This window comes from Chenopodium album, chromosome 24 (assembly GCF_948465745.1).
Source record: "Chenopodium album chromosome 24, dcCheAlbu1.1, whole genome shotgun sequence".
Classification (NCBI taxonomy): Eukaryota; Viridiplantae; Streptophyta; class Magnoliopsida; order Caryophyllales; family Amaranthaceae; genus Chenopodium; species Chenopodium album.
The window spans coordinates 1604329-1628439 of record NC_137857.1 but is presented as its reverse complement, the minus strand read 5'-3'; the positions used below and the strand labels follow the sequence as shown (position 1 = coordinate 1628439).

The following is a 24111-nucleotide window of genomic DNA, read 5'->3' as shown; positions in this document are numbered from 1 at the left end:
TCTTGTGCCTAGAATATAATCTTTTGAGATCTTTGTGATATTTCCTAATTTTATCATATTAGGGAAACCTTGTATTATATATTGGCTATGGCCGTATCAATGGAAATCAAGCAATTGAGTTTGTTCAATTTAATATATTCTCTCTAACTTAGCATGGTATCAAGAGCAGGTTGAATTTTTTTTCCAACAATGGTCGGAGACAACACGTCTCCGTTATTGTCACTTCATTCTCTCGAAATTTCACCCATTACACCGTTTTCCCTTAGGTTGCAAGGTCACCCTAAGAATTTTTTAACTTCTACCCAACTCAAAGTTACCAATTTCCATGATAAATCTGATAGAATTTGCAACAACAACTGTCATGTGGAGGTCAATTGTGATTTTCATGCAACACCAAATGATTGCTGCAAGGACTCTGCTTGTTGTGCTTTCCATGTGCGTACTAATGCAGTTTTGGGGTCGAAGGTTTCGGCCGAAAGCTATTTCAATCTTGGTCATGAGGGCTACAATAGCCAGGGGGGCAGTGTATAGTGCAAACTAATGTAGTTTCGAGTGCTCATATTAATGCAATTACGGGATTGTTTGGTAATGTTAATGTTCCCGACAATCGTTTGAATGGAAAATTTGATGTTACTTCTTGGATCATTGACACAGGGGCAACTCACCATGTAACCGGAAACAAATCTTGGTTGTTCGATATGCATAGTTTTGAGTGTCCCGTTGGTCTTCCCAATGGTGACACCGTATTGGCTTCTTTGATTGGTTATGTCCGTTTGTCGGACAAGCTCGTCCTAACCAGGGTTCTTTATGTTCCTAATTTGAGTTGCAATTTGCTTTCTGTGTCACAAATTACCGATAATCTTAATTGTATTGTCCAATTTAATTCTCATATGTGTGTTGTACAGGATCAAGCGAAGGAGTTGATTGGAACGGGAGCTAGGAGAGACGGACTATACTATTTTAGCAATTCAGATTCGGTGAATCATGTGGATGTGGGCAATGCAATGTCGACTTTGGAGTTGTGGCATCGTCGAATGGGTCATCCCTCTGAAAAAGTGGTTAAGTTACTTCCTCATGTTAGTAGCAATAAACATCTTCTTTCTAAAGGGTGTGAGGTATGTATGCGTGCTAAACATCCTAGAGATAAATTTCCTTTGAGTGATGGTAGAGCTTCTAGGATTTTTGAAAAAATACATTGTGATTTGTGGGGTCCATATCGACATGTCTCTTCGTGTGGAGCTCGTTATTTTTTTACTATTGTTGATGATTATTCCCGAGCTGTTTGGATTTACTTGCTGGTTGATAAAACTGAGGTTTTTCGAATGTTCTTAGCTTTTGTTGTAATGGTTGATAGACAATTTTCTCAAACCATTAAGGTAGTGCAAAGTGATAACGGCACTGAATTTTATTGCTTGCATGATTATTTCAGTGCTACCGGTATTATTTTTCAAACCTCTTGTGTGGGGACTCCACAACAAAATGGGAGGGTTGAGAGAAAACATAAACACATTCTTGAAGTTGGGAGAGATTTGAGGTTTCAAGCTAATTTGCCTATTTATTTTTGGGGGGAATGTGTTCTTTTTGTGGGATATCCCTTTGGGAAGAAAGGATGGAGAGTGTATGACCTTGAGTCGAAAGTTTTTTTTTTGTGTCTCGGGATGTCAAGTTTGTGGAAGATGTGTTTCCGTTTGCTACTCCAGAAGATGTAAATATTGAGTCACAAGTGTATGAGTCGAATTATGACATTCATGATGATTTTGAGGAGTTTGATTTGCGGGGTGATAATGTTGGCAATGATGATGGTTTGGGCACAACTATGGGGGATAGTAGTCCGGTTCAGCAGCCCACCATCGAGGACCCTGCGGCTGCTGGCACTGCAGGGCAGCCACACAACCACGCCACTGGTCTGTCCGATGGGAAGCCAGCGGGCGATGGCCTGCCTGCCAGTACAGCAGCACAGCAGTAGCAAACGGCTTTGCTGCCTGCAAGTACAGCAACTCAGCAGCGGCAGCAGCAGCAGACCTTGCTGCCTGCCAGTACAGCAGCCCAGCAGCAGCAGCAGAACTTGCTGGCTGGGACTGCCGAGAAGGACAGGAGCTCCACTGCTCGTCGGCAGCAGCTGGCTGGGACTGCCGAGGAGGGCAGCAGCTCAGCAGCTCATGATACGGCTCTCTTGGGTCGTGGTTTCCGGGAAAAAATTCCCAATGTTCGTCATCGTGACTATGTGACTCACTCAATTTTTGCTAAAAGTCCGTCTCCGTCCACTCCGTCTCCAATCCCTCCTTCAGGTACGCCTTACCCTCTAGCACACTATATAAATTGTGACATGTTTTCTGTGAATTATCGCAAATTTCTTGCAGCAGTTGTTTTGGGAAAGGATCCAAAATCCTTTAAAGAAGCGATGAAATCCGAAGGTTGGCGACACTCTATGAAAGAAGAAATAAGGGCATTGGAAGATAATGAGACTTGGACTTTGGAGCATCTTCCTCCCGGCAAGAAAGCTCTAGGTTGTCAATGGGTGTATAAGACGAAATTTTTGTCTAATGGTGATATTGAACGTCTCAAGTCTCGTTTGGTTGTTTTTGGTAATCATCAACGTGAAGGCATTGATTATGGTGAGACCTTTGCTCCGGTTGCAAAAATGACTACTATTCGTGCTTTTCTTGCTATAGCAGTTTCAAAAAATTGGGAGATTCAGCAGATGGATGTTCATAATGCTTTCCTCCATGGTGATCTAGAAGAAGAAGTGTACATGAAATTACCCCCTGGTTTTGAGAGCTCGGATTCGAATTTGGTGTGTCGTTTGAGAAAGTCCTTGTATGGGTTGAAACAAGCTCCGAGATGTTGGTTTGCAAAACTCACTACGGCTCTAAAAGGGTACGGTTTTATTCAATCTTACTCTGATTATTCTCTTTTCACATACACTAAAGGCAATGTTCAGATTAATGTCTTAGTTTATGTTGATGATCTTATTATTTCTGGGAATGATTCCGCTGCATTAAATGTTTTCAAAGCTTATCTTGGTGATTGTTTCAAGATGAAGGATCTCGGTCCTTTGAAATATTTTTTGGGCATTGAAGTTGCTCGTAGTAAATCAGGTTTGTTTTTGTGTCAACGAAAATACACCTTGGATATTGTTTCTGAAGCAGGGCTATTGGGTGCAAAACCAAGTGGTTTTCCGATTGAGCAGAACCACAAGCTAAGTCTTGCTAGTGGTGAGTTACTTGAACATCCTGAGTCTTATCGTAGACTGGTAGGGCGGTTGATTTATCTCTCGGTGACTAGACCGGATTTGGCATATTCGGTTCATATTCTTTCACAGTTTATGCACGAGCCTCAGATTGAGCATTGGGAAGCAGCTCTCAGGGTAGTTCGTTATTTAAAAGGTACCCCAGGACAGAGTATTTTGTTGAGTGCAGATAGTGACTTGACTTTGCAGGGATGGTGTGATTCAGATTGGGCAGCGTGTCCTCTTACTCGTCGTTCGTTAAGAGGTTGGCTTGTGTTTCTTGGTAAATCCCCAATTTCTTGGAAGACCAAGAAACAGCACACAGTTGCCACATCCTCTTCTGAGGCTGAGTATCGTTGCATGTCTTCAACCACACAAGAGTTGAAATGGTTGAAGGCCTTGCTTTTGAGTTTGGGTGTTGAACACCCTAAGGCGATCAAGTTGTTTTGTGATAATCAATCTGCTTTATATATAGCTCGAAATCCAGTTTTTCATGAACGTACGAAGCACATTGAGATTGATTGTCACATTGTTCGTGATGCCATTACAGAGGGATTAATTGATCCTTCCTATGTTTCCACTAAGGAGCAACTTGCAGACATTTTCACTAAGGCGCTTGGGAAGTCTTAGTTTGATCATCTTCTTTCCAAGTTGGGCATTTACAATCCCCATGCTCCAACTTGAGGGGGGGTATTGAGGATATTATATTTTAGGAAATTATATGATAATATTTAGTTGCTATATCTTGTGCCTAGAATATAATCTTTTGAGATCTTTGTGATATTTCCTAATTTTATCAGATTAGGGAAACCTTGTATTATATATTGGCTATGGCCGTATCAACGGAAATCAAGCAATTGAGTTTGTTCAATTTAATATATTCTCTCTAACTTAGCAGGTTAAATGCCTAAGTTTTACGTGGGATATGACCGACGATAAAAGTTGATATTCTAGGAAGCATATTATTCGCAATCTAGAAAGTTCTTGGGCAAAGTTAAAATATCAAACTCACTTGATGGTTTTACATTTTATATAATCCGGAATTTTGAAATTCTTAAATTAAATACATACACTTGGATGCAAGCCGTGCAATAATTTATTCTCAATATATACATTTTTTTTTAATTTGGCTATTTGAGATAGTGCATACAGCATACTCAATTTGTACTGTCTCAATTTGAGATAGTTCTATTTATAAAAAAAAAATAAAAAAAATACTTCGTATTATTTTATTTTATTTTTTGAGAGAACTTCGTATTATAGTACATTACTTTATACTCATAATACTCATCTCCATCACTTCATCCCACCATCTCTTCATCAATCAGTTAAAATATGGTTATCATAAGATATTTTATTTATTTTTTTAATATATAACCGAACCAAGAACTATTCTAGAAAAATTGACAATTATTGTACATTAATAAAAAAAAGAAGATAATTTCGATTTTTAACCTACCCGGCTACATACACTCTAGCTATCTAGTGATATGCAATTTTAAAAATAAATTTACATCATTAAACTCATGTGTTAATTAGATTTTTCAATTATATATGCTTAACATTTCTTAAACTAAGTTCCATTTGTTTGTTTGCTTGCCACTAACTGTTGTTGGTACATAAAAAGCTGTTTACGAGGGGAAAGTAAAGTCGCACAACTTTTTTTTTTTTTTTTTTAACGTCCTTTATAAATGAATGCTTCATTATTATATTAGTATATCAATACTCACGAATTAAAGTGATGATGTCACGTATCATATAATACCTCTTAAAAAACAACGTTACGTCACATTTACATTAATCAATCACATTAAAAAAATTGTACAAAGAAGATTATTCGGAGATCTATTTCAAGTTCAAACCCTACCTGGCCTGGCCTTATGTTTTATAGCTAGTTATGCTTTGTTTAAATTTGTCTAAATTAATAGCTAGCTCATTAGTTAATTCTTGTACATATAGTACGGTGAAGGTAAAAAGAGACTACAAAAACAATATGTATGAAATTATAACAAATTTTCTTTTATACAATGCAAATTTAAATGATTTAGTACTTTAATATCTATATGCCATGCTCCATATAAGCTTGATTGTTTTCTTCCAATGATGTACATGATATTCGGCTCTATGTTTTGAGTATCGCATCTAAATTCAGTGAACAAAAGAGTAAAATATATGGCTTTGGTACTTTTCTCTCAATGTAATAAATTACTAATCAATTTACAACCTCAAATAACCTTTTTTGTATATAAAAATTCAGTGAAGTTTAGTTTGCATATATAATTTTAAAAGGTAATGATGAAATGCTCTTTTTTTCCAATCTGATTTTTGATTCTTTTCCTTGGACATATTATGGTAAAAGCTACAATGATCATGCACCAATCGCTTAAAGCAATTAGCTAGTTTTTTTTCCCTAATAGGAAAAGAATATTATGGCTCTAAAATGGTAGTCAGTGAGGCAAGCTTAATTAACACATTTTGGCATTGGAAAATAAAGATGTATGTATCAAAAGAAGAATAAAAGGTATACCACAAGAATAAAACAAAAATATAATGGAGTTAAGTATCATTAAAGAAAATCCAAGCCATCGAACATAATAAAATAAAGCATGCATCAATTAAAAAAAAAAAAAAAATCCAAGCCATCACTCGCAAATTTTAAAGTGTATTTGGTGATAGATGCCTTTGCAACTAATAAAAGCAACAATCATAAAATTGTTCCCTTAAAATATTTTCTTCCTAAACAATACGCATTTTTAGTATAAAGATAACTTTGAGCATATATTATATACAATAAGTTTAGTCACTCCAAATTATATACTACGTAACAATCATTTTACGAAATTAATTTGTACCCGATATTTGTTCAAAACGATCCATATAGGAAGAATATATATCTAAAGCCATGCATACGTAAAGGGAAGAAATTAACTAATTTATGTCACGTCCATGATTCAATATAGTCAAAAAGTACATTAAAAGGGGCAGACATGATGAAGTGATGTTATTGCTTTATGAAATAAGTTCATGTAATATGATAATTTAGAACCTACGTTACTCATTGTTTGATAAGTGGAGTAATGCGTCATAACTCAACATCTTCAAAGAGTTGAAAGTTCTCACCATTCAAATTCCACGATGTCAAGTTTAGCCAACAATATGATTCCAATATTAGTTAAAATAACAAAATAATGCTAGTCACTTTCAATAATTTAATCCTATACTTTTGTCTCTGTAAATCAAGTATTTCCTTCATTCTTTTTTAATCTACACGAGTTACATTATTAATATTACGTTTGACAATGTAAAATTCAATCATTAATATTTTGATCAAGTGTAATCGTGTTGTGAGTTTTGCCTAAAATTCACAACACAATTACACTTTATCAAATAAAAATATTTAACAAGATTTGGGGGAGCTCCATAAATATTTAATCTTAATTCTTTACAACGGAAAATGGCTAAAAATCATACTTAGTAGTTGCAAAATTAGTGCATCTTTCCTATCAAGCTTAATTTGGACCCATAAAGGGTCTAAATGACCTCCAAAACCTTAATCAATTAATTTTCATTGGTAAAAAAAAATGACTCGGTAATCAAAATAATTTTCGACACACAACACGGAGCATTTACGTTATTTTTTTGTCAATCCGAGCTTAATTTAAATCCATAAAGGATCAAAATAATAACCCAAAAACTTTATCCAAACAATTTTCGTCACGAAAATCGAGAAAAAATTATTATTTTTATTAATTAAAATAAATTATTAAAATGAACCAATCATATCATGACATGTGTCATAATTAAACCCTAATCACTAATGGAGTTAACGGTCGTTAGTCATTAATGGCACTCGGTGAATTTTTTGAAAACTGGGTGGCATTTGTGAATTTCGAAAACCTTGGTGAATCATCAAAGTGCTCAGCGACATTTGGTGAAATAGCCGTTATCAAAATGATAAACGTGGGCAAAAAATGAGGCTTTTGGGGATTGAACCTTTGATCTCCTACATCCCAAGAGTTTAGATTTTAGAATGCAAGGTAGAAATACCACTAGGCCACGCTTGTATATCTAAGACATTATTTCACAAAATATCAGTTTTAATCTTTTACAAAAAATCAGTGGGTTCAATAAACCCATTTGAACCCTTCCTATATCCTCCCATGGTTGCATCAGTTCCTCTACAGTGGCGAGCTTTACTAAAATTTCAACATCCTTAACTCCCACTTTTATGTTTTGTAAACTTTTAGTGAATGCTGAGCCTATTGTATATCACCTCCTATTCGACCATTGTTAGGATATGGTATGATTGGTATAAAGTTATATACCCTAACAATAGTTACATAGCAGATTTTAGAATCAAATGGATTAAACCGCAATTCAAGGTCCAATTTAAGGTATCTTACACTTTAATATTGCAGAAAAATGCACTAATTTCAAATTTTGAATGCATAAGCAAATTAATATATTATACATAGTACTCATATGTTAGCAATTAAAGATGATAAACATGCTCTTATGGTAATCAAGCAAGTTTTAAATAGAGGCAAAATCAAATGATTCATGGAATAAATCATCAAAGCTACTACTTAAGGACACTAACCTATGAGCACCCCGGTTCCCTCCCTCTTTACAAAAGAAAAAGAGTAAGAAATACAAGAGTGTGATGGCATCAAGCTATCATTAACAATCAAGCGATAAGCTGTAGGACTGACAACATAGGCTCAACCTTCATGAAAAGTTGATAAAAGCTTAAGACAATTGGTTTCGAGGCAGAGCTGAACTGAGAGAAAGATACTCATTGCAATAGCCTCAGTAAGAATATCATAAGCACCCTGCAACAGAAGGCAAGTTGAATCTACTACATCACCAACACAACCCCTTACCCTAGTTATAATCAATCTAACCAGCTACGTTCATTTTAAGTTATAATACATATAAAAAGAGGCTTTACTGAAAAAAGGGCTAGTATCCAAATGATAAAAGGCCTAAATGTTAACTCTAAAACTACTTCTAAAACATGAACATTTACAGTTCCGTGATCTTCTCATTTGCTTGAACATTCAAGATGTTACCCATAGAACGCATTTCGAGCAATTTATATGTTCACAATGTATAATTCTAGAAGTTTCATCATCTGCAAAAAGATACGAAGTAAAAGCAAACATTTAACTTTTTAAAAAAGTGAAAATATATGTTACAATGGTCATACATGGAAATTAACGATAAATGCCCAAAACATAGAATAAATTTGTTAACCGTACCAAAGAATCGAACTTGCAACAATGAATATCATTTGTATCATCATATGAAGTAGATGCGAAAAATCTCTCAGGAAAATTCTGTAAGACCATTTTTTATATTGCAATTAATCTTGTGACCTGTGTGCCACTTAGTGTCATTTAACATATTGAATATCATTTTTATATTGAATTGTCTAAATTCTATAAGACCATTTTGTGCACTATACATGTTCTTTAACATATTTTTGGTGCATCTTTTATCTAGGGGTAAATGCAGATTATTAGGAAAAAAACCGAGTGAGAAATTGTGCCTGTTTAGACTTTGTAACAGAACTATCACAGTTGTAGGACTAACAACATAAGCTCAACATTGATTAAAAGTTTATAAAAGCTTAAGACATCTTAAAAGAAGTTTTAATGAAATAAAGACGAGTATTCAAATGATAAAAGACTTAAATGTTAATTCTAAAATTACTTTTAGAACATAAACATTGCAGCTCATTAATCCTTCTCACTTGCTTCAACAATATCTTCGAGCACATTCCGAGCAATTTATATGTTCACAATGCTGAATTGCAGGGTCGGGGTTTCATCATCTACAAAAATACCCACCCAAATGGTCAAGCCCCTTGCTTCCGCCACATCACCACGCCGCCATGTCACCACCACGCCGGCGACCCCAGTCGGATTCCAGCGGCCACCCGCCAGACCACCACCACCGTGACACCTCCTTCTCCCTCTTCTCCTTGTTTTATTGCTTTGTTTTTTAGTTTGATCTTGGTTTTTGGTTTTTATTGTTCAATATTGGTTTAATTAGTATCAAAACTATAAAGTTTTTAATTTATATTTTAGGATTATCATTATGAGTATTATTTTCAGATTTGGATATGATTAAAGTAAGGATTTCTAAATTATTAAAGACTTGATTTTTAGAGTTCTTTTATAAATTGATTTGGGGGTTTTGAATACCCATTATTTTTTAATATTACCCAAGTATAAAGATATGATTTTGATGAGTTTTTAGTGGTGTTTTAATCAAATAATATTGCTAGAATTTTATTTAAAGAAGTAAAATTGTAATATTTATGAAAGGGTTTAATTACCCGTTGAAGAGGAGATTATTTAGGGGCTTATAAATATTTTTCAGATTATTATAAGTTATTTAAAGTGACTTTAAGTTGCTGGAAATTGTGTATACAAGGGTAATTAATTTAGTATTATTGTCCCTTTATATAGGAGACTTGATTAGGGAATTATTGTAGTGTACTCGACTATTTTATTAGCTTATTTGAGGTACGTTCGCATACTTAGCATAATTATATTGATGTAGTAGCATGCTAGATATGTTTAATTGGTTACAAGTAGTATCATGCTCGATTTGGAATGGAAATTATGATTTGGATGTTGTTGGTGAATGGATTATGAAGCATGATTTATTTGTGATGGGTTATTGAATAGAAAATAATAGTTTGGAATATAATTTATGATCCACATATTTATTTATGGCATGCTAGAGAGCATGTTTAATTAAACTAAATGTTTAATTTAGTCTGGAATATTGAAAAACAATTTTATTATGGTTCATATGATTTTTATTGATGCTATAAGCATGAGGAAAGAGCTATATAAGTGTATATGTATACAAGGAATAAATTGTATGTTGGTGCCTTAGTGCACTTAAGGTGTTTTTAACACCGAAGGACATGATTTGTGGAGCCTTATGCGTTTAAGGTGTCATTGGCACCGAGGTAGAATTAAAAAGGATTCAACATTAAATATTATTTGATTACTAATTATTCAAGAATTAAATTGGCATATTTGATTGTTTGAATAATTATTGTTGCTTGAATGATTATGGTTTGAGAGTCATCACCAAGTTTAATAATATGTAAATAATGTAAAGTGAAAGAGATTACGCACCAAAACTCTTGGAACGTATATATCTTGAGTATGAACATATGGGGGAAGTTATGGGGTTTTATATTTAACCATAATCTCTACTGGAGTATAGGACGCTGTACATTCCTATTATTATTATTATGCGCAGGAATTCCGCCAACTATAAGTGATTTTAATGCTGGCACGGTTAGCTCCCGTGTCAGTAACCTCAATTTATTTGGGGGGAGGTTAGGGGGCAACCCGTTCGATGCTTAGTCAACATTAAATAAATTATGTATTGTCTAGTGAGAACTTTTATTGAATGTTGTATGCTTGAAAAACAGGTACAACGAGGTAAGTTGTGTGTTGATAGGGAATTGTATGCTTGTGTGTTAATTACGCTTATGTACTCAGTTTTGCTGATTGTGTGTTTGTTGGCCTTGTCTTTTATCTTGGCCCTATGATGACCCATTTTTAATGGAGAGTAGTCGAAACAAGTAAAGATAAGCTTTTCAGGTATTGAAGCATGTTCAAGACGGGGCATGAGTGAAGAGTAGAGATAGCAATATTAAGTCGATATCCGCTAACCCGCTCCACCCGCTTAAAATAAATGGACGAAAACCCGAATTAAATGGATGAGAAGCGGGTGACGGATGAAGCGGATGATGGATCAGATCCGATGTGGATGATATTTTTTTCACCCGCTAACCATCCACCCATCCGTTTAACATATATTAAATTTTTAATCAAAGAATTTTACTAATAAAATATAGAATGTGCAAGAAAATTACTTGTCTTTTTTTTGTTGCAAATTAATTTTTCAAACAATATGTTATTATTGTTTCTTTTTTATTAATAAATTAAAAAAATTATTATATAAATAACCGAAAATTAAAGTTTATCTGAGTTTTTTTTTTCATTTTAGTACTCATCCATTTGTCATCCGCTCCACCCGTTTCATCCGCGGATGATGGACGGACGGATATGGATGATGGGTGAAGAGGATGACGGATGGATGTGGATGGAGCAATTAGGATAATGGATGGATGCGGGTGAAGCTCCACCCGATCCAAATCCGATCCATTGCCATCTCTAGTGAAGAGGGAATCATGTTAGTTTCTATTAGTTTATGATGTGTTTGATGCTTTGATTATTTTATATTATGGATACTCATGAGACTAATGCAAAGGTTTTACATATTTATTGGTTTTAATAATGGCCCACAATGGTTCCAAGTTGTAGGTTGATTTTATTTTACTTCGTTTAACTTGGGTTTGACTTTACTTTCGTTTAGTTGACTTTTTAACACTACGTGAAAAAATGACTTTGGCACCGGTTCAAACCCGGCCTAAGGCACCGGTTTGAACCGGTGCCAAAGTGGGGGGTGCCAAAAAGGGGTTTAAAAAGGCACCGGTTCAAACCGGTGCCAAAACTTGAAATTGGCACTGGTTAACCGGTGCCAAAAAGTACCAAAAAAAATTAATTCACCACCTTTGGCACCGGTTAACCGGTGCCAAAAGTGCAAAAAAAAATTAATTTTTTTTTAACTTAAAAATTAAATAAACTATAATTAAATGAGAATACAAAATATAAATAGAACATCACAATCAATATAATCAAATCTGTTCAATATATATATAATAAAAAAAATTCCAGTATAGATTAATAAAAAAAATTACAACATATAAATCAAAATATAAAAATTACAAAATAAATAAACAAAATTACAATATAAAAATCAAAATAAAAATTTACAACTTCACAATAAAAAAAATACAACATCTAAATCAATATACTTGCATCTTGATTCTTCAATTAAAGATCTAAATTCATGGTAAAAGAAAACATTTTAAATTTTTAATTAAAATAAGTTTCAAAAAGTGAAAATATATATTATAGTGATTATACATAGAAATTAATAATAAATGCCTAAAACATAAAATAAATCTGTTAACCATACCAACAAAATCAAGCTTGCAACAATGAATATCATCTGTATCCATCATATGAAGCAGATGCGAAGAATCTCTCAGGTCATTGTCAGTGCCTTTGATTTTGGCCCAAAAATTCATGTGATGATACATACAATAGAGGTGGTAGTTGTACACTCTGTAGATCTTCTCGACAAATATCATGAAACAAATTATATAATTATTTAAAAATATATTAACAAATTACATGAAACTATATATAAAGTACATACATTGTATTGACATATACGTATAATTGAAGTTTGTCAGAGTTGATATATATATGTGATTTAAATATTTCTTTTCTTTTAGTTGTTTTTTTATAGCACTTTCCAGTGATGAAATACGATTGTATCGATTTAAAAAAATCGAGCATTTAAGCTTCTCAAGTTACTCTATTGGATCAATAATTTTTTTTTAACATGTTTACTTTTTATTACTCAACTAGGTTAGACCCGGTATCTTGCACGAAAATTTTTAACTAAAACAAAACCTTGATGATGTCATCAATTTATTAAAGTGCTTACGTGTCAAACTCTCATAAAAAATTTCCCCTCCTAATTTTACATATGATGTCATCAATTTATTTTATTTTATTTTATTTATTTATTTATTTATTTTTCTTTTGCCTTTTCTAGCTTGAAACATATGAAACCTAAATTTGACATCAATATTGTTGTATATACTCCACACTACTTTTGGATATTCATAATATAACAATATTAAATAGAAATATATATTGGTAGCTAATTATACACATATTTTTGAACAAATTAATACACCTTTTTTTTAATAGTAAATACACATATATTTGGCTTCCACTCTAAACTTATAAGCTTAATGATTATACATTTATACAACATTAATATATTTAATTTAACCATCATTTTAGTATATTTTTAATAACATAGTAAATATTACATTATGATGCAACATTAAATAATAACCATTTAAAAAAAAATAGAAAAATTACTAATCAACTACCGTGCAACGCATGGGTACTAATCTAGTACTCCCTCCGTCCCAAAAAGAACGACCCATTTGGGTTGATTACGCGGGAATTAAGGAAGTTAAGTAAAAAGAAGTAAAAGTATATTGGAAAAATAAATTTACATGGAGTTTGTAAAAAAAATAGAGAGAGAAAGTAATAAAATAACATGGAAAATCAAATTTTTATATGGGGAAGCTAATTTTGCACAAATATTGTAGCAAATTGGTGGGTGTTTTAATGCAAATGGGTCATTCTTTTTGGGACAAAGTTTTGGCCAAATAGGTCGTTCTTTTTGGGACGGAGGGAATATTACTTATAAAAAAGCCTATTTGCCAAATATATATTTTAAATTTGACTACATACATTATTTTGAAAGGATACATCAATATATGCTCATTTTTTTTTTTTTTTACTAAATGTTCATTTTATAGAGTGGTGCAACTATCTTAGTTGTACAACAACACAGTTAAGACTTATTGGCCATCAGCATATATATTAGTCCTATGGCTGCAAAAGATGAATGAGCTATAGTGACAAATAAGATTAGTCAAGGTGGTACACAAAAATGTTGCAATCAAAATAAGCAAGTGAATGACATAATTAGAAAGATTAGTCGTCAGTGGTATCTCATAGTGTCTTTTGTGTCTCTCTTTTGATCTTGTATAACCATCGTGACAAAAGAATTGATGTTCTTAATCCTTATACAACAAATACATATTAAAATTGATGAAAATTGTTTATTACAGAAATTTGCTCTAAGAATGTAAGGCTGTTCCACTTTTAAGAAAACAAAAGACCTGTCTTAAGTTCCCTCTGGATGGCCTTGCATTTGTAGAAAACTTACACATAAATACAAGTCGTCGCCTCATTTCCCATTTAGTAATCTCTGTCTCTTTAAAAGACTTCCCATCGTCAAAAGATCCTGTGCATCAAAGTACCAAGTGATAAGCTTTTTGACTGTAAACACGATAATAATGCCCTGATACTGAATTCAAAGACAAGTAGTACTATATTTGACGTGTTTTTTATATTGTATATGACAACTGATGTACATTACAGAGAAAGAAGATAAGAATGTACCGTCTTCAGTAAACAATGAAATTAAGATTGCTAGGCAAACACAAACACTGACGTCTTCTCCTGAAAAAATTTACACCCAATAGTTAGTGTGCTTTCAATTGTCAACTAAATATAACAATTTTAATAGAGTTTAAGCCGGAAGAAAACTGATCGAAACTCCCTAATATGAAATGAATCCAATGGTATACTAAAACAAACATAGAGAAAGACACTTTAGTGCATGATATATCAGTTGGAAACCTCAAGTTATATGAGGATTAGGTTGATGTGCCTATGTGTTGCAAGACTTGCAACTCTCTTCATATCAAAAGGTTAGACATGAAGAGACACATTTGAGTTGAAATAAAGATGACTTAAACAGCGGCACAAGAAATACAAGCAGTGAACAACTATGCATTGTTGAACAAAACATGGAATTTATTTATATGACTCAACAGGCTGAGTAACCCAAAAACTTGCGCAAGTAAGATTGAATTGATGCCACAAAAATTCCTAAGTGAGCATTTTCAAAGGCAATAAGCAAAAAATTAAATTTAGTGTCCATGTTCTGTTATACTGAAATAAATTTCATAATTGAAGCAAATTCACTTACCATCAGGGCAACACACTAAAAGAGATTTTGCTTGGAGTAAAGTTGACCTAGCAAACTTCATTGCTGAAGGAAGATTATTTAACAGCGAAAATCGGTCCAACTTTGAGCTCTGATTAAAGAGGAAAAAGAACAAAAAGAAAACATGTTAGCTAGATGGCATACTGTCAATTCAATAGTTGCTAGATAGCAAACATATTATCCATTTAGAGTCTTTTAATTGATAATTACGGAGAAATTTGCCACTCCAAATTCATACACTTATCACATACATATATCTAAGATGAAACGGAGTCTGCAGTAAGTCTGTAAGTCATTGATCAATACATACCACTATAGGCAGATGCAAATAATTATATGAATGGTCAACATCGAGAAGCTCCTTGCCGCAATTCAGTATACTGTCAACATCTGGTTTAGTCGCAGCTGCCCACATAGATACACAATATAAAGCAGCACGTGAGAAACTGTGTAATGGCATCATATTCGGCCTAGCCAAGCCAACCATCCACTTCTACAACCAACGAAGGGGAAGGGGGGTAAGGTTAGCCAAGCAGGCACAAGTAGACAATACAATTAATGACAGAGAATAAAGGAGGCAGCAACAAGTAATTGAGAGGCATGAAGAGTGGTGCTTGGTAGAAAAAGACAAGATTAATTGAAACTAGCTAGACCTTTTTACAGTCCTTGTATATATAAAGGAATGTAGAGGAATGGGAGAGGCATGAGATTTGTATTGCGGAATGAGAGAGAATGGTAACCTAAGGTTATCAAAGAGAGTGACCTCTGTTGCCATTATCAATCAAAATCAAGCTTTCATCTTTGTTTACTTGCCTTGTTAATTTTAAAATACAAAGCCAGAGAATCAGTCTATTACAGAAACTATGAGAGAATTGACGGATGTCACATAAACAGGGAAACTTGGCACAAAAAATGAATAAACATAATACTTTTTTACTCTATCTATTTCAAGTTATAATATAAGTGTTGTTATGGAGATATGATAACATATTTCATAAAAACAAGTTAGTGATTATACTACAACCATTTTGAACTATGTTTACATTGTGGTTGGTGATGTGCAACACATCAGTAACAAATGAAGGAAAAGAGAAATTATGGTTGGTGATGTGCTACACATCAGCTACAAATGAAATAAAGGTGAAAACTAGTGCAGGTGAATCCAGTTAGTGTGTTGTGTCAATATTCTGATGATACTCTGGAGAACCTTCTTCCTCATAACAGTTTAGTACTTAAATTTAGAGAATAGTATTGCTCTGGCAAGCACTCAATAGATTTCGTGCAGCTTGGCCGTTTGAATGTTATTGGATCATGGATTGCAAATAAAAGCAGAGAAAATCAAGGACAGCAAACTGCTCAGAATGAGCATAGCCAAGACAATTATAGGAATACAGGGAAATGAACAAGAATATCTTAAAAATGACATGGAGAAGCAGCAGACAACAAAATCAGGTCAGGGAAGGCCTAAGACTATAGGAAAGTTAAAGTTATCTTGCTTTTTAGGTAATGTCAGATAGTCAGACTTGAAGGTAAAAAAGAATCAACATCACAAAGAACCAACATAGAAAAACATGAAATCAAACTAACCAAGATGAGTTGTGCTCACAGCGATATTTGTCAATCCCAACCAACATATTGAAGAATCCCTTTTGGTGCAAGGACTTATGCCAACCTGTATATTTTTAAACTCTGAGTGCAATGGCAACTCGTGATGTCCATTGCTCTCTGAAGACTTTTTAGACTTCACCAAAATTTGGGGAGCATCTTGTCCTCGTTGTAATCGATATACTCTGTCCTTTTCGACTATTTCAGAAACTTTCTTGTTACACAAATCAGGCCCGCAATTTATGAGGTCATACACATGATTCCAAAAAAGATCGGGCGTTAAGCCCCTAGCCCAACTTTCTTCATCATCTCCTGCCCCAGGAATATAGTTCCAACTAAACTCAGAGCTTGTACTTTGTGGAAGAAAACCAGTCGAGGAGGATCCAGAAACAAGTATTAGAGGTGTGAAATCCCAAGAATCATGATCAGGGACCTCATTTAACCATATAACAGATTTTTGGGAGATCCATAAGGGGCGTAGAGGTTTTCTTAAGGATGCTGCAAGTGAAGCAATATCAGCACCACTCTCTTCCAACAGTGCAGTAAAATCATCAAGGCGATTTTCAATAGAAGCCTTCTCTGTCTTAGGAACCCATAAAGGTAGATGCAAGGAGCAATCCCAATCATTTGAAATTTCTTTAGCCTTTTCTTCATTTGCATCAGAGAAATGTTTATGTATCATGGTGTTTCTGTACCGTTGAATAGCGCGATTTAATACACATGACCAAACAGGTATCGTCTTTGACATGCTATCAGGAAATCGCTTCCCTTTTCGAGTTGAATCAACAATTGTACATCCACCTTTGTTCCCTACACAATGATAGTAAAAAAAAAAAAAAAATCAACAAATAATTTATTCATCCTAAAACTAAAGCTGAAAAAAAAAACCCCACACAGACACAGAGCATGAACCCATATGGACCAACAAAATTGCATCTCATGTTCTCAAGTAAACTAGTAGGATCATTCGGACTTTTAGTCACCTACTCACCTCCTTTAAGTCTTCTATAAAGCATCGACAAATGACTAAGGATATCAATTGTTATCTTGGTACTAAACAATTTTAGTTCCAAAACAGCAATGCTCAAGAAGTAAAAGGTCTTCAAATCTCATATACCCCCTTATTATTCTACTGCTTACTCCTATGCCCAGCATTTTGATGCATCCCAGAAAACTTCGCATTTTCTTTGCCTGTTTAATCACTTTCTTTATCCAATCACATCCTTTTTCTTACACTCAATTATAAGATTTTCTTAGTATCCGCTTTATTAATTTCCATTCAATCTTAAGTTCTTAACAATTTGATCTTTATGCCACATAGAAGCAAAAATGGGTGATTCAAGGTAGTATTTACCCATTTCATAAATTGGTACTAAGTACTACCAACTTATGTTACTGATGCAAAAGAATATATTCTCTTCCAAGTTCCATCCAAATCCATTGGTATTCGACATCCAAGAATCCAATTACCACTACAATAAACTCAGCTAAACTAGTCCGTAAAAAACACAACAGTCCGACTTGATAATATTTTTTGAAGGAACCTAAAACAATATATTTCATAGCACCTTAAATCTTTTGTTCCAATCAAACTCGAGATTCAAGCAGCTCTATATTTCTGCGACTAATTCAGCAATAAAACACACTACAATTTAACCAAACTAATCAATGAATCATTGAATCCATTATTCAACCAGAATTGTGGTTAAGTTAGTAATCTCCATTAGAGCTTGTCTATAATTCTACATTTTTCCCATTCATTCATAATTCTAAATTAAACGTTTAAAGGATTAAAACCCAGATTAATAAGCAGCAAATAATGATCTTTAGAGTTCTAATGCTATTATTGGTTCAGCCAATTCAACCAAAAAGGCGCAATCTAGACCATAAGAATGAGCATATTTCAATTAATCAAACAATTGATAATATCTGCTACCTCCGTTAATTATTATTTGCAATAAAGGGTATTATTTGTGAAATATAAAATATTTCTTTGTTGCAAATAATACTTAACGGAGGTAGTATATATAATCTCTATACATGGGCAGTGTAACACATACCAGTATAACACCTGAACATACCATTTACAATTTATAGAACATTAACATTCAGGTTGCTTTCGGAGTACAAAATCAAACAATCAATTACTAATTAACATTGAAGTTACTTTCGGAGTACAAAATCAAACAATCGATTATTAATTTTTACTACCTCCGTTTCTTATTATTTGTAATAACGAATATTATATACCGGCGAGGAGGGCGAGGTGAAGATTGAGGCGGGATGTGTTGAAAGAACAATTATTGGAGTGACCATCAGTGGATTTGAAGTAACAAGTGCCACCATTGAATCGAGGCGAATACCATAAACCGCAACGAAGGTTAGCAACAAGAGGAAGATTAGGCCATAGTTGAGAAATCTCTCCGACAAAAATGGAGTCATGGTAGATTGAGAGTAAGGCATTATACAAAGTATTGTCTCTCTTTTTTATGCTTCTTGATGCTTTGTATATGCTCTGTTTCAAGTTTTCCTCTTCTATTTCCATTGATAATAGTATGTACTTTCTTTTGGTAAGCCTTTTAGGTGGGAAGAAATTGGGAGGAAGAAGAATAAAGATACTCCTTCAAAAAAAAAAAAAAAAAACTCTTTTAGCCAGGCAACGAGAGATCAACACTTGACATTCTAATTTTTCGCTAAGGATCTGTTCATATTTACTGAACTGAGCTGAACTGAACTGAACTGATTGGAGCTGAACTGAACTGAACTAATTGGAACTGAACTGAACTGAAACTGAACTGAATTAAGCTGAAATGAATATTTTATGTGAGAGGGAAATTAAGAGCTGAACTGAACTGAACTGAACTGAGCAGATTGGAACTGAACTGATTGGAGCTGAACTGAACCAAACTGAACTGAAATTAAGTAAATATGAACAGGCCCTAAGTGTTGCGCAACTTAGGATATAGTTATATACTAGTATAATTCAATTTGTAGGATAAAAAGTTAGCTTAGAATTCTATTTTCAATCAAATTTGGATAGAATTTTATAATAAAATTGTTAATTTAGAGTTTTATTTTCGATAAAGTACCAATTATTCATATTTACAAATTGAATTATAATTTTATTTCAAAAAATAATTAGATTATAACTCTCATAAATTATTTCCATTGATAATCGTGAACTAATTCTTACTTTCTTTTCCCTTCCCTTCCTTTAACTTTCTTTCGTTTACTAATTTGGAACCAAATAAAGCCAACTTTTTTTTGGTGTTTAGAGAGCCACAAGGGCAGGGGTGATAATCGATTCCAGGATCTCCTAGAAGGGAGGAAAGCTCTAACCACTTGAGTTATCCCTCACTCTCAAATAAAGCCAACTTTTACATGGGAAGATTTATGGGTCCTTATACAGGTTTTCGATATACTCTATCCGCATATTTTTTTAATACAAAGTAAGCAATAATGTTTATGATTTATACCTAAAAGATTACAAAAAATTTAGTGTTGAAAACTTTATCGTCTCATAAATAGATTAATAATTATTGATAATATTTAAAATAAATAGAAACATGTATAGTCAAAATGATGTATAGTACGTAGTATTAGCAATTTTTAAAACCAATAGCAATCTGAAAAAGTACACACATCACACTAGTATCACGATTACAAATTATATCGTCCCTTTAATTTATTTCATACATTATTACTCTTCAGTTTTTGATAGCATGTCCTGTACTCCTAATAGCCCCAGATTTGGCCACAGAAGCTGGATTCATAGCTCTCCTAATCTTGAGTATGTTCCAAGCTGTCCCAGCGCAATGTCCAGCAGTTGCAAGGGCATCATCCGTGGCTTGCCCTGCATTTTCTCCATACCTATTAAGATGATAAAATGATAAAATTTCGTGAAATTAGTTAAACATAACAACAATCAAAGTAAGATTTACTCGCGTAAAATGTGTCTTTTATTTTCTAAAGACAAGTAATTTTCACGTCTCACAATAACAATAATAATACACAAAGTCTTATATGTGACTAGTCACAAGGTGATAAAGTGATCATTAAAAAAACCTGTTGGAAACCATCCTAACCGCAGCCCCGGAGGTGGCTTGGAGAGCTTGTTGCTCAGCAGCTTCCGCAGCACACATTATCTTATCTGTGCAATCAATTTGACAATTACATTAAATAATTGCATTCATGATTCATACATTCATACCTAATATAACAACTACTTTTGCCGCACAACCCTAAATAAACCTAACCTAGCTCATTGATATACAATACTAGTAATTCCTAAACCTATAATAGCACATGAAATTGTGATGTTAAAATAATTAACATACCAACAGCATCAAGAGAAGCTAGGAGAACTTCTCCAGGCATCATAGAGAAAAATGCTCTGCCTTGTTTGGAATTAACCAAGGGCCCCATCACTGATCCAGTGGCTATCCCAACTCCATTTAGCATAGTTTTGCTCATTTGTTGTGTTGCATTTGACAAATTTCTTGCACTAATTATGCAACCATCCAAACACGGTACAAAGTTAATTAAGGATAAACATAGTATTGATGCTACTTCTTTTTAATTAATCACTAGGAAATAATTATAGGACATAATTTACCGCTTTATGCTTTGATTCATGGCATTGTTTTTTGCAGCAGTATTGTTGTTGCTTTTAGTCTTTGCAAGTGTGGTTCTCCCATTGTTGTTCTCTTGGCTAAGAATCATATTCCCTTCACTTTGCACCTAGTAAAATCGCATCGAGCTTTTTCACGTCCCATACATGCTTGATAGTTCCACAATTTAAATTTAAAAATAAAACCTTATTATGATAACATTTGTGTGTTAATGTGTTATCCATTACTTTTTTAAGGTCCAATCCGCCTAATATCATACACAATTTCTACCATTTTCCCCCTCCCCCGGCCCCCTCCCCCCTCTTATTTTTTTAGTCTATGCCATGTTCTTTTTTTTCTTCTTGTTTTCTTAAATGAGGACTTAATTATAATTCAAGTTTCCAATTTGGTTATTACTTTTAAAGTCCCATGACCTTAATATAACATTTTTATCGGCTTTACACCAGTAATTACCCAACTACGACAATAGTTGGTAGCCATTATATTTCAAAGGCCTTACACCAGTAATTAAAAAAAAAAAAAAAAAAATTAATAAAAAGTACACCAATTTTTTAGTTGCTTTCTTAGTTAGCTTACATAACCCAAATGTAACACAAATGGTTGAATGTTAGAAGATCAAACACAATGTAATTGAACTAGTATAATCTAAATGTGACCTAAACACTGTGGTTGGAACAAAAGAACAACAAATTTAAACCATATCTTATGAATTATTATCATACCTGGTTGGTGTAAGCATTGCTACACATAAAAATGCCCTTAACAATTTGGCCAGTTCCTCCAGCAATTGCCCTAGCCAATACTCCATTATAAGCTTCAACCTTAGGAGCAAACTCCTTCCAATCAAGATCATTATTATTCCTCCCTTTCGCCGTAGATGAGCAAGAAAAACAAGAATGTTCTCTAAGGAAACTATCCAAGGACCCTAACAAATTTTTGTCACATCGGTCCGAGAAACTCACCCCATAATTCAAAGGATCACCCCCTTTCATGGGCAACGTGAAGAGATAGTGAAAAGCATCAAGCTTAACCACGGGTTCATCTTTCGTGAGTGGCCATTGTAGGTTATTCGCGACCTTGATGATGGTTGCAAGGGGTATGTTTTGGTCAGAAAGGACGTATATAGACAAATCTCCTCGTCCTAGCTCTATGGTTTGTCCTTCTTCCATCAAGTTGACTACACATCCTGGAATACGGAGCAAAAGCTCGTGCTTGATCGTGTTGGTTTCGATTTTTATTTGGTTAGATGAGCGCGATTTTGATGAAAATGGACTAAAAGACTTCATAGCTAGTTTTGTTAGGGTTCTTGATATGTAGGAAGAGTTAAGGTAGGAGTACTAGCTAAGGTATGTACATGCATATATGTAATATGTATATGTAGTGAAGGCCAAATTAATTAAGGGGAAAAATGGGGTAAGAAAGAAAAATGTGTGTGAATAAGATTAGAAGATCATAAGTATATATTCTATTAGATCAAGTAGAGCATAGCTTTACTAAAAGAGAGGATAAGGGAATTTGATTATAAATAGTGGTACGTACTTTATGTTGCAAAAGCTAGTAATAAGGAATATATTTGCTAAGTTAGGAACACCTTTAGTTAGGTACTTGCTAGTTTTTTTTTTTTTTTTTTTTTTTTTTTTTTTTTTTTTTTTTTTTTTTTTTTTGTAATGGAACTAGTTTGGAATAGTTTGGCTTTCATGCGTTGGGCTAGATGAAACCTACTTATCATTCATATTTGTTTCATACTTGTGTGATGGGGGATTGATTCATTTCCCACAAGACACAAATTGTCATTACTCGTCTCTTGAATTATTGGTACATCAATGGTTAGTTATTACAGAGTAGTTACTTATAAATTGATGGGATCGTGTACTGAAAAATGTGGGTTTTTTTTTTTTTTAGAACATAAAAAGTGTGGTTTATTAGTTGAATTAAGGCACACCATTGCATTGGACATACCACACACATACTTGATCAATATTATAAGTCAAATGACATCCTTAATTAAATAGGAAGAGCATAATTATTTATAAATCTATATTATTAAAAAGTAATCTAGTCCCATCAAAAAAAAAAAAAAAAAAAAAAAAAAAGTAATCTAGACTTGGATTATGTAGATATAATGTTTAGATTAAATTAATTGCTATCAAAATCTAAAGTGTAAATTCGGAATATTTTAGTTAAACGCCACTTTATCTTAAATAGTAACACTTTGATTTAGTTATAGTGTTGAGTCAGTAGGAGGTTAGCCTCTTTTTCCATTTTGTCAAAAAAAAAAAAGAAAATAAAATAAAATAAATAGATATAAATAAAAATAAAAATTGTTGAGCTATCACACTTTGTATCAGTAGAAATAAAGTCACAAGGCAAAAGCCTAATTAAGGATTCGTTTAATATTGCTGTGGTTTTTAGTTTTTTGTGTTTTTATTGTACTAGGGCAGCGAACGCGCGCGATGCGCGCGTCATATCTAGCCGTATCTTGAAGGTTTTTTTGGTTTGGCTTTTAAATCACAAAATTAGTTAAATTAACAATAAGAGAAATTTTTCCTTAAAAAAAAACAATAAGAGAAAATATGTAATCAACTATATTTAGGTGGTATAAATGTTCAAGACAACTAACATTTATGAAAGCATAAAAGTACATAAATATTTTAGAGGGTATAGTTGTCTAAACACTATTCATTAAAATAGCGTCTACATATTAATGAGGGTATGTATGTAAATACACATTTTGAAAGGTATAATTGGCATTACACTATTCATAAGAGTATGTTTCTACTTTTTATAAGGTAGGGATAACATACGCACCCTAATTTAGGGTATTAATGTCATATAATGAATCAAAAACTAATTAAATTTATTAAAATGGTGATAATT

At 33.4% G+C, this 24111-nt stretch overlaps 2 protein-coding genes across 2 annotated transcripts; both read right to left on the bottom strand.

Annotated features, from left to right (window-relative positions):
- Positions 1-13931: 13931 nt before the first annotated feature.
- On the bottom strand, positions 13932-19281 carry LOC145611958 (tRNA A64-2'-O-ribosylphosphate transferase-like). Its single transcript, XM_081667342.1, has 6 exons — positions 18854-19281; positions 16586-17413; positions 15309-15403; positions 14981-15089; positions 14389-14448; positions 13932-14230 (listed from the first exon to the last, which is right to left on the bottom strand). Exons 1-6 carry the CDS (start codon positions 19146-19148, stop codon positions 14064-14066), a joined length of 1554 nt encoding a protein of 517 aa, XP_081523468.1. The 5' UTR covers positions 19149-19281; the 3' UTR covers positions 13932-14063.
- An 889-nt stretch (positions 19282-20170) lies between these two features.
- LOC145611245 (senescence/dehydration-associated protein At4g35985, chloroplastic-like) lies at positions 20171-22655 on the bottom strand. Its single transcript, XM_081666554.1, has 5 exons — positions 21957-22655; positions 21219-21343; positions 20941-21107; positions 20669-20753; positions 20171-20473 (listed from the first exon to the last, which is right to left on the bottom strand). Exons 1-5 carry the CDS (start codon positions 22518-22520, stop codon positions 20311-20313), a joined length of 1104 nt encoding a protein of 367 aa, XP_081522680.1. The 5' UTR covers positions 22521-22655; the 3' UTR covers positions 20171-20310.
- Between the last annotated feature and the right edge of the window lie 1456 nt (positions 22656-24111).